Source organism: Caretta caretta, chromosome 7, assembly GCF_965140235.1.
Source record: "Caretta caretta isolate rCarCar2 chromosome 7, rCarCar1.hap1, whole genome shotgun sequence".
NCBI lineage: Eukaryota > Metazoa > Chordata > Testudines > Cheloniidae > Caretta > Caretta caretta.
This window is the reverse complement of record NC_134212.1, coordinates 61197291-61212060: the sequence shown is the minus strand read 5'-3', so window position 1 is coordinate 61212060 and position 14770 is coordinate 61197291. Positions and strand designations below refer to the sequence as shown.

Genomic DNA, 14770 nt, shown 5'->3' with positions numbered 1-14770 from the left:
TCTCCTGTAGGAACATTTAGATGGCAACAGAAACTTCAGATATCTTGGCATCCTGTTCCCAAAGGAAATTAAGAACATATGCAAGGTTAAGCTAGCCTCAATCATGCGATTAGCAACAATTTAAATTGATGGCAGGCACTATCTCTCTCCCCTTTAGGAAAAATAAACAATTAAAATGAATATCTTTTCCAGGATCCTTTTTATTCTGCATTCCCTGCTTATCTATATTCTTCCCTTTTATTTTGCCAAAATTAACAACATATTCAGGTCCTTCTTGGGAGGTGCTGGTAACAAACCCAGACTCTCCTTACAAAGATTACAGCTCCCTGTCAAAAGAGGTGGGTTTAGATTTTCCAACTTCAAACTTTATCATCAGAGAATAATTCTTAGCCAAGCTGCACAGCAGCTCATTCCCTCCTGCTGTAGAGCCCCAGATCGGCTCCAGCTGGAAGAAGAATTGGTTGTTCTCTTATCCCTTTCCAATGTGCTGCACTTGGATTACTACTGATTCCCTAAAGAACAATTACCACTATTGTGGCAGCCAGAAATACTTTGCATATGTCCAGTAAATTTAAAAATCACCCCCTTCTACATAGCAAGGCCACTATCTGGGGTAACCTGAAACTCTGTCTAGCAGGCAACCCCATAATTTGGCCAGATTGCATTAGGAAAGGGATTTTGACTATCAGTCAATGTATTGAAAATTATACCTTCCTCTCTTTTACATTATTAAGAGAGATGTTCAATCTACAGACCAAGGTGGAGTGGGAATATATCTAATTTAAAAATCAGGGAGTAGCCGTGTTAGTCTGTATCCACAAAAACAACAGGGAGTCCGGTGGCACCTTAAAGACTAACAGATTTATTTGGGCATAAGCTTTTGTGGGTAAAAAACCATGTGCAACTGAAGTGGGTTTTTTACCCACAAAAGCTTATGCCCAAATAAATCTGTTACGCTTTAAGGTGCCACCAGACTCCCTGTTGTTTTAACTTAGAAATGCCATCTCCTACCTGTTTGGTTCCAATACCTGAGCTACCCTGACCCACCTGAACTGCTTTCATTTCTCCAAATATTATCCAGATTGCCAAGAACTACGGTAATACAATATACAAACTTGGACGGCAAATTTGAATTAAATAGATTTCCTAAAAAAGAAATGGGAGGAGGAACTAGGACAATTATTCTCTGCTAACCAACGGAAACGTATTTTAGCCAGTGCTCTGAGCTGTTCCTTGGACCTCCGTTTATGATTAATCCATCAGAAAAATCATATGGAAGATGCATTAGACCCCTCTCCGACTGTTCAAAACAGGTGCCGCTAAGTCAGACAAATGTTGGCACTGTGATTCAGCAGGTGCTAACTTCACCCATATACTCTGCAAATGCTTCTATAACTGTAGGTTTTGGGCAGAACTTAACTGCAGAGTTATTTTATTCTTATAAAATGAAATTGTCTTACAACCTAAACATATAATTTTAAACCTAATGGATGTTAACTGGAAGCTGAATAAATCTGAAAAACTTTGGCTAAGCAGACCACTAACAATTGCCAAAAATATAGCACTACAAAAATGGAAATCCAAAAAGTGACCAACAATTGAAGACTGGCACACAGATTTCAGAAGCTTGGCCCTCTTTCCGTGATGGCCAAGAAAAATTTTCAGAGATATGGGATGTTTTCCTGGAAGTATCTGAATGATCCTATTAAATGCTTCCTTCCTGCTCTCTACCCATTGCCTCCCCCCCGCTCATCCCTACACCGCCCTTGCTACTCTTCTTTGTCTTAACAATTTTTCTTTTACTAGTTGGATATTTATAAACAAAATTTTGTTTATACAAAATACAAAGAATTGATATATATTTTAACCTTTCCTAGTATATATATAATTAAATGTTTCAAATATAGCTATTATAAGAAGTTTATGTATAGTTTGTCATATTTTAAGAACACTAATAAGTTCACAGAAAAAGAAACATGGTCTGGATGTGAGAGTCTGGAGAGGGTGGAGACTGTTACTGGCCTGAGTGACAGGACTACAGTGATGTGATCCACAGTGATAGAGAGGTGAGAGATGGGGAAGGTTTGGAGCGGGGCTCAGTTTTGGCCATGCTGAGTTTAAATTGGTGGCTGGACACACTTAAAGAGATGTCAGACAGACAAGCAGAGATGCAAATTTGGATGGAGGGAGTGGGGTCTGGAGTGGAGAGGTAGATTGGAGAGTCAACAGTGTAAATATGGTAGGCATCTGGATAAGATTACCCAGGAATAGGATAAGGAAGGAGAATAGGATGGATCCAAGGCTGAAGTCCTGTGGAATACCTATTGAAAGTGTGAGTGGGTGGGGGAAGATGAAAGGGAGGCATTGAGCAAATTATCAGAGAGGTAAGAGAACCACAAAAAGACAGTCACAAAAGCCAAAGGAGGACAAGACTTTAAGAGGAAGAGCATGGTTGATAGTGTCAAAGGCAGGAGAAGTCTGGAGTACAGGACCTGAGATCTGGCCAGAAGAGTTCACTTGAGGCTCTCGCGAGAACAATTTTTAGGAGCATAGAGGGTGGGAGCTACTTGGAGCAGCCCTAGGAAGGAGCTGGAGCAAAAGAACTCCAGAGAGAAAGTAGTGAGGGTGTGTCTGAGGAGTTTGGAAAGGAAGAGAGATGACAGATTGGATGATACTTTGAAGGTGAAGTGAGCTCCTTTCTAAGAACTATCATTAATACTTATAGGAAAGGTTTGGCCCTGACATGGGCAATTATCACAGTTGTTTTTCTGATCGGGTGGTCCTTTAAGGACATTCAGTTGCTGATTTGATTACATTTGTTGTGCTTTCGCACAACAGGGGCGAACAACATGTAACAGGGGCGAACGCATGAAGATTGTCATCTCCTCTCCAGGAGTCCCAGGATTCTGTCTTCCCCATAGGCAGTGGACTGCACATAACCAACTTCGGTCAACATACAGAAGGTGTGGATATTCCTCCACAAATGGAAAATAAAAAAAAAATGACCAAATTGTGTTGTCTGGTTTGTACCTCATCACAGTCACATCACAGACAACTGTCCCATTTATACTTAGAGCGGTGACACAAGGGCGATCCACCTAGCTACCACAGAAGCATTAGAATGGCTTTCAAATCTCAAGATTCAGTTATAATCTCAGCCCATGGCTTTTCAAATGCCATATGAAAGAAGAAGGATACTTATAGGGGAACTAGAAGTAAATGGATTACTCCACTTTACTTGATCAGTATATGCTGAGTGCTCCCAATGAGCAGTCACCCCAACCCCACTAGCCAGAGTTCAGAAGAGCATTCAGCATGCAAACACCACAAACTGCACTTTCTGCCCCCCATTTAAGACCCCAAAAGCCCAGAACCCCATTAACAGCTGTATTGCTAGGACATCACCACTACCGCTCCACTCTGATGACGCTAAGGTGCTGACCCAATAGACACTCAGGTAGGGGCTGGGTTGTAAGCCAGCTGCACTACTTTGAGGAGCTCCTATTTTTATTTTACATCCCAATAAGTATAAACTAAACTAAGGTGGTTTCTAAACCAGGCAGCATACTTGCAAATAAAACATCTGCATAAAACATCACAAACTGAGATTCTGTAATTCAATTCTGGGTGTCAGACCCAACCAGACAGAGACATCCTGACATGGAGAAAACAAAGGCCACATCAGATACCTGGTCACAGTGGAGTAACTCGCAGCTACGGGAAGAATCCGGGTCACTAGCTCTTTGACTGACATGTCCAAATTGGGATCCACTAAGAAAGCTCGGTTCTGCCTGCCTATGAGAGGCTGTGCTGTGATGTATCTTCCATCCACGCCAATCAAGACATACAGCAAGTCTTCCACAATTGTGGACTCTTGAGAAGCTAAGGGTAAGCTACCTATTTGAAAACAGAGGACAAAAAGTACAAAATCTGAACACACGACAGAACTACTCTCAGTCCCTTTTCATTCCTCTGTGGCTTTTTGATTGGTATGCTCAGGCTAGATTAAAAGACAGTGAAACATGGAGGTGAGGTGCTGTTAAAAGGGACAGTATGCATCATTCTCCTCAATGGCAATGCTGTCTTCCCACCTTTTAGTACAAGCAAAGTGAAATTAGGTCTTGTAGTAAGGCTAAACCAAAGCAATCGTCAGGGAAGAGGGACCACTGGGCACTGAGTTTTTATTGAATGTTCAGAATTTATCAAGAGACTTTGTAAACGAAAATCGCATAGTTTTGATCTAGTACTTGGACCTCAACAGAAAATACTATGAGTCAAGCAGAACAAGACTAAGCTACACACACAAAGATGAGCTAAGGGATGGAAAATAATTCATTTGGGGTAAAATCCATAAAATGACCGCTTAGCTTTCTAAACCAGAGAACAGAATCCTTTACTTTGTTTGTGTGCCAAAATGTAAGTTATACAGATATACATACATACCCAGCATATATGACCATGATAGCTAAGGAACAAATTACATTCACTTTGCACCTCTGATCTTCCCACCTGTACTCTGCCCACTAATCTAACTGCACTGGAACTGGGGAAGTACCAGTCTTGTCAGCAGTTTTCCTAGAGTTGAAATTTTTCAGTAAAAAGAAATGAAGGTTACTTACTTGTAACTGGAGTTCTTCAAGATGACTGAATATTCACACTTATGGACACTGCACTGCTTGATGGAGCCCTATGGCAGAACATTCTCCCACTCCAGGCAGTGCCTGTTGGAGCACTTGTGTACCCCCTCCTACTCCTTCTCTCGGTGTCTCTGAACATTCCGAGGGTGAGGCTATAAAAGGGAATGCTGTTCCCTCTACCACCTCAGTTCCTTCCACTGCCAACCCAGAAGGCTTGGATAGGACTGAGAAAAAGGGGAAGGTACGTGGGAAGTGTGACTATGCAGAGTCAATGCAAAGAAATATGATAACAAATAAGCAACCTTCATTTCTTTTTAGAGTGGCTCTAGATATTCCTATTTACAGGTAGATTGACAAGCGGTGCTGAAAATCCCTGAAGAGGAGAACAGAGTCCTAATTAAATCATCATCAAACCAAAGAAAATGTAGGACTAGAAAGGACCTTGAGAAATCATCTAGTCCAGCCCCCTGTGGTAAGGCAGGGCCAAATAAACCGGGACCACCTGACAGTTGTTTGTCCTACTTGTGTTTAAAAACCTCTAACGACATGGATTCCACAACCTCGCTCAGTAATAATGATTGAGCCACCTCTCTGCCAAATTTGGCACCCGCTCTAGACACTAGATCCAGTACATAATGTTTAGAGAATGTGTGCACTGATTTCCAAGTAGCAACTTTACAAATTTCTCTAAGAGGAACACGTTTAAAACAAGCAAAAGATGCAGCTACAGCTCTAGTAGAATGAGACAGCAAAACAGGCAGCTCAGGAATTTCCGTAACTCATAACACTGAACAATGCATTGTTTAACCCATCTGGAAGTAGTCTGAGCAGACACACCATGACTCATGATTCTTACAAAATAAACAGTCTAGATGACTTCCTAAAACTCTTAATTCTATCTGAGTGGTATGCAAGAGCTCACCTAGCACCAAAAGTATGTAAGGCAGACACTCCTTTATTATCATGAGATTTGGGAAAGAAAACTGGTAAATTAATCGTCTAACTGATATGAAATTCAGACACTATTTTTGATAAAAACCTGGGATCAGGAGTAAGAACCACCTCATCTTTGTCAAAATTCATAAATGGCATAGGTTAGCCATCAAGGCATGCAATGCATTCACCCTTCTGGCTGATGTAATAGCAATAACGAAGACTGCTTTAATAGATGAATAAAATAGGGAACCATACACAAAGCGTTCAAGTAATGATCAAAACATGGTAAGCTGAAATAACAGCCAGATGAACTTTTAAAGACGAATTAGACAATCTTTCAGACGCCAAGTACATTAAATATGGCGAAATACAGGGTATGGAAGCTGTCACTGAAAAGTCAAATTTATCCCTCAACTAAGCAACAAATCTGGTCCATTTTAACAGGTAACACTTTCTTGTAGACAGCCTTCTAGAACTAAACAGAACGTTTTGTACCAACGAAGAACACGATGGCTCAAGACTAGTCAAAGTCCGATAGCCTAACCTGTCACATGAAATAACCGTAGATTTGAACAAAGAATCCTGTCTTGTTGCTGTCAGAAGATATTTGGAGACCGACGAAGACGCATGTTTTATCTGTCTGACGGCTGATGAAGATCCATGTATCACTGCTGTCTTGGCCAAGCTGGGGCAATCAATATCATTTTTGCTGTCGTAACAAATCTTCTTCGCCACTTTCTAAATTAATGGAAAAGAGTGAAAGCATACAGAAGGCCTGTAATCCAGGGAGGCTTTGGTGCCAACTGTGCCAACTGGCAGAGGGAATAAGAGGTGCCCAGGGGTTTACAGGGATCCCCTAGATCTGATGTTTACATGATAGCATGCCAAAGGGTGGCACGTGAGGTCTCTATCAACAGCCAGTAATGCACTGGTCAACCTAATCACTGCAAGATATATGTATAGATGATATTTAAAGAGTTGTTTTCAATATAGATACACTATGTTCTTAAGGTATGTGAGTTAAGACAGGTTGCCAGAAGGTGATAAACAAGTTCTGTTCAAGCAGGGGGTAATGAATGCTTTTCTCTCAGGCTAGTCATTGCATATGATCTGAGAACAATCTGAGAACCAAGCCAAGGGCTGATTCTATAATTAATGTGCAAAGCTCTTTCCCTGAAAAGCCCAGTGACTTTGGCTTGTAAATTGAGCTAAATGGAATCCCCATCCAGTGTTGGAAGTTCTGACATTATAATTGGTGAACGCCAATTGAACAGAACACTCCTGAGAACGCTTGACCTGTTTGTTCACATGTTTAGGGCAAGTGTGTGATGTTGTACCCCATAATGCTTTATGGGAATATGACATAACCGGAATATGTTTTATGCTACAGGGCCTGTGCAGAGCAGTGAGTACCCATAACTGGCAACATGCAGAGCCACTCAAAGAAAAGACAGTTACCTTTCTGTGTTGCTCTTGTCCATTCCACATTAGGTGTGTGCACTCACCACATGCACCGGTACAGGTAGTTTTTCCCTCGGCAGTATCCATAGGGGAGCAGCTCTGGTGCCCTCTGGAGTGCCGCCCACATGGCATGGTATAAGGAGTGCTGCCAGCTCCCCCCACCCTCAGCTCCTTCTTGCCAGAAACTCCGACAGTGGGGATGGAGGGTGGGTCGTGGACTGGACATGAGGGTGTAGCTGTGCTCCACTGTACTGAGGACCTAGCAGTCCACAGTTATCGCCGACCACGCCAGGAGGGAAAAGGAAAGGCGGTTGCAAAAAAATTGGGAAAACAGGATCCAGGAAACAGACTAGTAGGTTGCCCCTGGGCGCACCATCAAAATGACTTTTTAGCTCCTTGCTTGGAGCAGATCAAGCCCATCTGGGCAGAGGCTGGGGGCAGGTGGCTCATGCACCATCTGTAGCCCTTGGGCTTTTTGGGGGTGGGTCCTGCCAGGGATGGCTCCCTTGCCCCTGGGGAAGTTGCGGTTTGAACCGCTTACATGCTGGGCCTGGAACTTAGAGCCCCAGGATTTTCAGGGTGGTTCGGGAGTCCTTCAGTCCATGTAACTTCTTGTCCTTTTGGCCATCGAAGGAACCCGGACAGGAGCAGCCAGGATTCTCACTGCATGAAGATGACGGATGCCATGGTGCGGGCGGCGGAGTCTGCAGCATCAGATGCTGCTTGAAGGGCCTGGTGATTGACCACCCTCAACTGTAAGCTAGACAACGAATACATTTTTCGTCCAAACAAGTCCAGTCTCCTGGAGTCTTTATTTTTAGGGGTAGCTCCGGGTTGCCCTTGGCATTCCCTGTGGTTAACTGCCTCGACCACCAGGGAATTTGGGGCAGGATGGGAGTAAAGGTATTCATGCCCCTCAGTGGGGACTAAGTACTTACGCTCTCCCTGTTTGGAAATGGGGGGCAGAGAGGAGGGGGTTTGCCACAAGGCGCTGGATATCTTCAGTACCCCTTTGTGAAGGGGAAGGCCTACCCTAGCAGGGGCTATGGAGGAGAGGAAGTCAAATAGGGAGTCCACTTGCTCCTCCAACACCTCCACCTGCAGGCCAAGGTTGGACATGATCCTCTTCAACAGCTCCTGGTGCGCTTTAGCATAATCTGGAGGAACCGGGTGAGTGGGCTCCATGATGCCCTTGTCCAGTGAGGAGGTGGCGGCGGCGGCTGGTACCGCGGGTTCCATGACACCCATTGGTGGTCCGACAGGCTGTTCACCTTGGTCCACATGGACTTTTGGGGTCTTATCCCCCAGGGCCTCAGCCCCTGGAGGGAGTTGTGTCGTTGATGCCACAGGCCTGTCTGAGGCTCCCGAAGCCGAGCAGGCAGGCTGGGAGGGCTGGGTGAACGCCCACGGGTTTCAGAGGTACCATGGGCCTGGCCACTGGGCAGAGTTTGGTACCGACAATGCAGGCAGCACCGAGGGTCTGGAAGACTGCCCTGCCAATGTGGAGCCTTGCTCCATGCTGGAGCCATATCCAGAGCGATTGCTGCCCAGTGACCCAGATCCACTGGAGCGGCAACCATGTGCCTGCCAATAATCACGGTTGCGTCTAGAGGAGGGCCGGTCCGAGCATGACATGTGCCTCCATGGTGACCGTCGGTGATCCACACCTTGCACTTTGAGACTGGTACCAGGAGTGGGACCTGGAGGTATCACGGGCCGGGCGCCAGGGACACCTCCCTGAAAACAGTGACACCTGTCCCGGGGATCGTTGGCAGGGACCATTGCTGCGGTCCTCTTATCGTTCCCGGGATCTGTAACAGCGTTATGGTGGTGCGTGATGGTGACACGAAGGTTCCGATCCCGACGTTCCTGCCGGGTGACGTGTGCCTCTGAGGTACCTGTGCAAGGTAACTGGCGAAGTCCGCCTCAAATCCCACTGCTGGTGCCCGAGGTCCAGTGACTTAGAGGGCTCCAATGCGTCTGCCTCCCTAACTCCAATGCATGATAGCTTTGAATGGGTGAGCGGTGGCAGGACATTCCCCACGATGGGGTGTGGTACCATTGAGGCAAGGGTGGAGAGAAAGGTCCCAAGGCAGGCTCACCCCGAGGTCTGGGCACCACCAGAGCTGGGGTGGGCAAGACTGCGAGAGTCAGGATCTCCTGCAAGAGCCTGGAGCACTTCAGGCATCGACAGCACTTGAAACTGATGAAGGCCCGCCTCTGTGTCCAGGCTTCCGATGCCACAGTGCTGGGTTGGACCTTTGCTCCGGGGCTGGAGTGAGCACCGACTCCAGCAGGAGCACTTGGAGTCTGATCTCATGCTCTTTCTTGGTCTTAGGTTTAAAGGACTTGCAGATTCGACACTTATCACGTATGTGTCCCTTCACTGAGGTACCTCAGACAGCTACTATGCGTATCGCTCACGGGCATATACCATTTGCAGCAATCGCAGGGCTTGAAGCTTGGGGACCCGGGTATGCCACGCGCCCCAGCTAAGTCCCCGACGAGACTAACAAAACTCTAACTACTGCTAAGGGCTAACTAACTCGATTACTAACTATGTACACTATGAGACAGGCCAGTCCTCGCTTACAGACAGCCCCCCAACCTGAAGCAAATATTCACCAGCAACCACACACTACACAACAGAAACACTAACTCAGGAACCAATCCTTGCAACAAACTGCGTTGCCAACTCTGTCCACATATCTATTCAAGGGATGCCAGCACCGGACCTAATCACATCAGCCATACCATCAGGGGCTTGTTCACCTGCATATCTACCAATGTGATATATGCCATCATGTGCCAGCAATGCCCTTCTGCCATGTACATTGGACAAACCAGGCAGTCTCTACGCAAAAGAATAAATGGACACAAATCAAACATCAAGAATTATAACATTCAAAAACCAGTTGGAGAACACTTCAATCTCCCTGCACACTCAATAACAGACTTAAAAGTGACCTTCAAAAACAGACTTCAACGAGAAACTGCAGAACTGGAATTAATTTGCAAACTTGACACCATCAAATTAGGCCTGAATAAAGACTGGGAGCGGCTGGGTCACTACAAAAAATAAATTTTCCCTCTGTTGATACTCACACCTTCTTATCAACTGCTGGAAATGGGCCACATCCACCCTAATTGAATTGGCCTCATTAGCACTGACCTCCCCACTCAGTAAGGTAACTCCTATCTTTTCATCTGCTGTGTATTTATACCTGCCTACTGTATTTTCTACTCCATGCATTTGATGAAGTGGGTTATAGTCCACGAAAGCTTATGCCCAGATAAATTTGTTAGTCTTTAAGGTGCCACAAGGACTCCTCGTTGTTTATGTACACTAACTTTGTAAGAACTCTAGTTTGTATGAATGAAGCCTACGCAATGCTAGTAAGAGCAGTGAATGTTCCGTGCACTGTCACTGGCGGCAAGAAGGAACTGAAGATGCATGGAGCCAGCGGCGCCCCTTATACTGTGCCATGGGGGCGCCACTCCAGAGGGTGCCAGAGCCGCTCCCCTACAGATACTGCTGAGGGAAAAACTTCTGGCACCGGTGCATGTGGTGAGCACACACACCTAATGTGGAATGGACATGAGCAAGCACTCGAAGAAGAACCTACAGTGCTACAAAAGAAGCCTGTGACCCAACAAAAGTTGACTGCAGTGTGAAAAGGCACAGGCTCTCAGAGCAATGCACTGTCAAGGTGACTACACATTAGCTGTAAGGAAAGTGGTAGAAAAATCAGAATCCCAAGGCTTGAGAAGGTCAGGGAGCACCATATGGTTGTAGCAACCAAGCCACAAAGCAGGGTGGATAAAAATCAGTGATTTTTAAAAAAATTTTTAAAAATCTGATTTTTTTTATTTAAATCTAATTGTTTTGATAAAATGTTTGAGGAAAAAACCTATCTAAAGATAGTTTTAATTAATATACATTATAGCTCAAAAATATCTCATCATGGAACAGGGATTATAAATTCTAATTCTATAGTATGAGACAATATATTCATGTAATGTTTAAGAAAAGTTTTGTAAATGAATTCCAATAGTTCATGGATTTTACGGGGTACCAGGGGCTTCTGTATAGATTATTTAGGTTAATCTTTCTATCTATCTACCCAATGAGACTCAGTGCTCACTCTAGAAGAGACCATCAGAGATGCTTAGTTTTGCAGTTCTCAAACTGCGGATTTGTGTCTCCAGAGATAACATGCCTTTTAACAGCAAAAATGTTTTTAAACAAATAAATAAATATAAAGAGGTGAGAAACGACAGACCTTGTCCCTCTGCAAATTTGTGTACAGAGTAAATCCCTTACCTCTCTCTAAAAGTGAAAAGTTTCAAAGAGTTCAATGAATAGAAGATTGTTGGGGGAGGAATAGATCTGGACAAGGAGAAGAAGTCTGGAGATAAATGTGAGAAGGGAGGGACAGGCAGCAGAAACAAAAATGAAACTGTTTGAGCAGCATATTCCAAAAGTCTTGAGGTCTTTCTGAGTGTAGCCTTCATTGATTTGAGATCTACCATACCATTCTCTCACTAGAAGGGAAAACCTATAATGGCAGCAGGCCGTAAAAAAGAGATCCAGTTTGGGAAATAAGATCCATTCAAGAAATATATGTTTGCTGATGATGTTTTAAAGAAAGTCACACCAGTGAACTGGTGGAAGTCACTTAAGCACTTGGATTCAGAGACTGTTGAAGTGATAATCTCACTTTTAACAGCAGTAGCTTCTTCTGCTGGTGTAGAAAAAATATTTTCTTCCTTTGGACTAATTCAGTCCAAATTGAGAAATCGTTTGGGACCTGAAAAAGCAGGATAACTTGTTTTTCTTTTCCAGATTATGAACAAACAAGAAAATGAAGGCAAAGACGACTGAGTTAGCTGCAGAAGGCAATATTCATATTCTGATATAGCTGTAAAACTAATCTGAAAAGTTTTCAAAATAAATCACTTAAAAATGTATAGTGTATACCTTCTAAAAATGAAACCTACATCTATCTCTGAGTTGTAAAGAATATGTGTTAAGGTTATAACAACCAACAAGAATGCACTTTAATGTAGAAATCCATGATTATATTGAGTCTTCCTGACTAGTGATTTAAATCAATTTGATTTAAATCAAATCCACCCTGCCACAAAGCTTAGTTTACGGAACCAGGGAAGAACAGACACCCCCATTTGCATGTTCTTTGGGCAGGAACGGTCTTTGCCTATGGGTCTGTACAGCATCTAGCACAATGGGTTTTCAATTTTGATTGGGGTCTTTGTGTGTTAAGCAATATAATAATCCTGAGACAAGACAATTCATTATAGTTAAGGTGGAAAGCATATCACATTATCCTAAGAGTTAAAAATCTTACTTTTTTTTTTTTTTAACTTCTACTTTTGTGTAAGTACTAGAACCCGCACCCTAGTCAGTTATGGCAACTCTTAAAAAGGAACCCAAACATTCGAAAATATGGAACTGCACAGCTAAAACCAACCAAACAGATGCACCAGAGGCAAAGAGATCTCAGAAACCCCTTTCTGATTAGAGGGCTACTTTGTCTGAGCGCCAAGCTCACAAACAATTTACATAACTTGCTGGGCATAGCAGCTGAAGGGAATCTCCAGAGCTGCAGCCATTCTCCCCATCATGTCCCAGGAGGCTCCAGAGTCATTTGGAGGAGGAGAAGGGGTTAAGGCAGCCTCATCATGGGATAAGAGAGAAAGGAACACACCTGAGGATTATCTTATCCTCCTTTTCTGAGACATAGCCTGACTCCATATCAGGTAGAACTACTGATCCTACAGGCTCATGGAAAGGAGGCCAAGGGATTCTTCTTGCAGGAGCCTCTGCCTTCTTGGGAACAGACTTCTAAGGTGAGAAGAGAGAACTGATGGAGAGCAACTGCCTCCAGGCCAAGAACTCCAAGGAGCACAGTACCAGTACAGAGAAATTCTAGGTAAGATATGAACTCATCTCAAGATGATGTCTGAGGTTCCTAAAATTATCCTGTGTCTGATCTAGACTCCCAATCAAGATGTTCTGAGAACTCCACAGCATCAGTTCAGATCCAACAGGAACTGTGGAGCTCAATGTCATTGGATCCATGACTTTCTCCAGAAAAATGGTTACCTACCTTTCCATAACTGTTGCTTTTTGAGATGTGTTACAGATGTACATTCACTGTAGGGGTGTGCATGAGCCTTGTGCAGAGTTGTCAGAGAACATTTTCCCTCAGTGGTACCCCGGGGCAGCTTGAGCACCTTCTGCCATTGTGCGCAGGTATAGAGAGGGTGGAGACACCCCCAACCTCCCTCTGGTCCTTCTTACTGGACAGAATCCGATAGAGAGAAGAAGAACTTGGAGATTTAACTATTTTATTTCTTCGAGTGATTGCACATGTCCATTCCACTGTAGGTGACTTACAAGCAGATTAATGTGGAGGTGGGTTCAGTCTTCGTGAGCAGCCGTTATAGAACAACCCACCCGAAACTGGCATTGTTTTTGGACTGAAGGGAAACGGCATGATGAGCAGCGAAAGTGTGAACTAATAACCAATATGTCACTTTGCAAATCTCAGATAGTACTTGTGCCAGGAAAGCTGCTAAAGCTGCTTTTGCTCTAGTTGAATGGGCCAATACTCTAGGGAAGTGGTGTAATATTAGCTAACTGGTAGCACAAATGAATGCAAGAGGAAATTCAGAAAGATATCATCTGAGTGGAAACTAGACTGTATTTCATCCTGTCCGCAAGTGAGACAAATAACTGTGTTAAGGATCGAGAAGACCTGGTGCAGTCCAAGTAGAAGACTAAAGCCCTCCTTACATTCAATGACAGAAGCGTGTCCTCATCTCTATCCATATGAGAAGAAAGCTGGCAAATAAATTTCCCAGTTCAAGAGGAAATTGGAAACCACCTTTGTCAGGAATTTTGGGTGAGGGCGGAGGTAAACTTTATCCTTATGGGAAACTGTATAAAGAGGCTCTTAAACAAAGGCTGTCAACTCATCCACTCTCCTTGCTGAGGTTTTTGCAACCAAGAAATGCCACTTTCATACAGAGGTGGAGTATGGAGCAATACGTGAGAGGTTCAGAGGGTGGTCCCATTAATTTTGTTAGCACCAGGTTGAGATCCCTTGGGGCAACAAGTTCTTGTATCTGTGAGTATAACCTTTTTAGAAATCTGATAGTTATGGGGTTGAAAAAAAGCAATCTATTACCCACTGAATGGGGAAAAACAAACAGCTGCTCGATGTATTCTAACAGGACTAACTGTCAGATCTTGATATTTTAGGTGCAATAGATAGTTCAAAACATGCTTGCTCAGAATCTTGCTCTGGAGAGACACATTTCTATTAAGACCAGATAGAAAAACATTTCCATTTAGCCAGGTAAGTACACCTGGTTGAAGGCTTTTTGCTATTTAGAAGTACTTCCTTAACGTCTTCTGAGCAAGCACTTTCTAATGGTGTTAACCATGAAGCATCCATGCTATCAAGCAGAGGGCTTGTAGATTTGGGTAGAGCAGACAGCCAAGGTCCTGGGAAATCACATTTTGATCCAACAGGAGAGACAGAGAAGGTCTTACCGACAATGCTAGTAGGGCTGAGGTCTAGTATTGCTAAGGTCACGCTGGTGCTATTAGTATACAGCAAGCATGGTCCTGTTTGGTCTTCCATGAGACTCTGGAGAGGAATCGTATCGGAGGACAGGCATAGAGCAGGGAATAAAGTGTTTGTAAA

The 14770-nt window shown here is 44.0% G+C and overlaps 1 protein-coding gene across 3 annotated transcripts in view; it reads right to left on the bottom strand.

Annotated features, from left to right (window-relative positions):
- The window catches only part of TUBGCP2 (tubulin gamma complex component 2), a 93412-nt gene that overhangs the window by 53108 nt on the left and 25534 nt on the right, over window positions 1–14770 (bottom strand). For all 3 annotated transcript variants that reach the window (XM_048859473.2, XM_048859475.2, XM_048859471.2), the window contains one exon: window positions 3690–3897. In XM_048859473.2, coding sequence (XP_048715430.1) covers window positions 3690–3897 — 208 coding nt within the window. The remainder of the gene's footprint in view (window positions 1–3689; window positions 3898–14770) is intronic.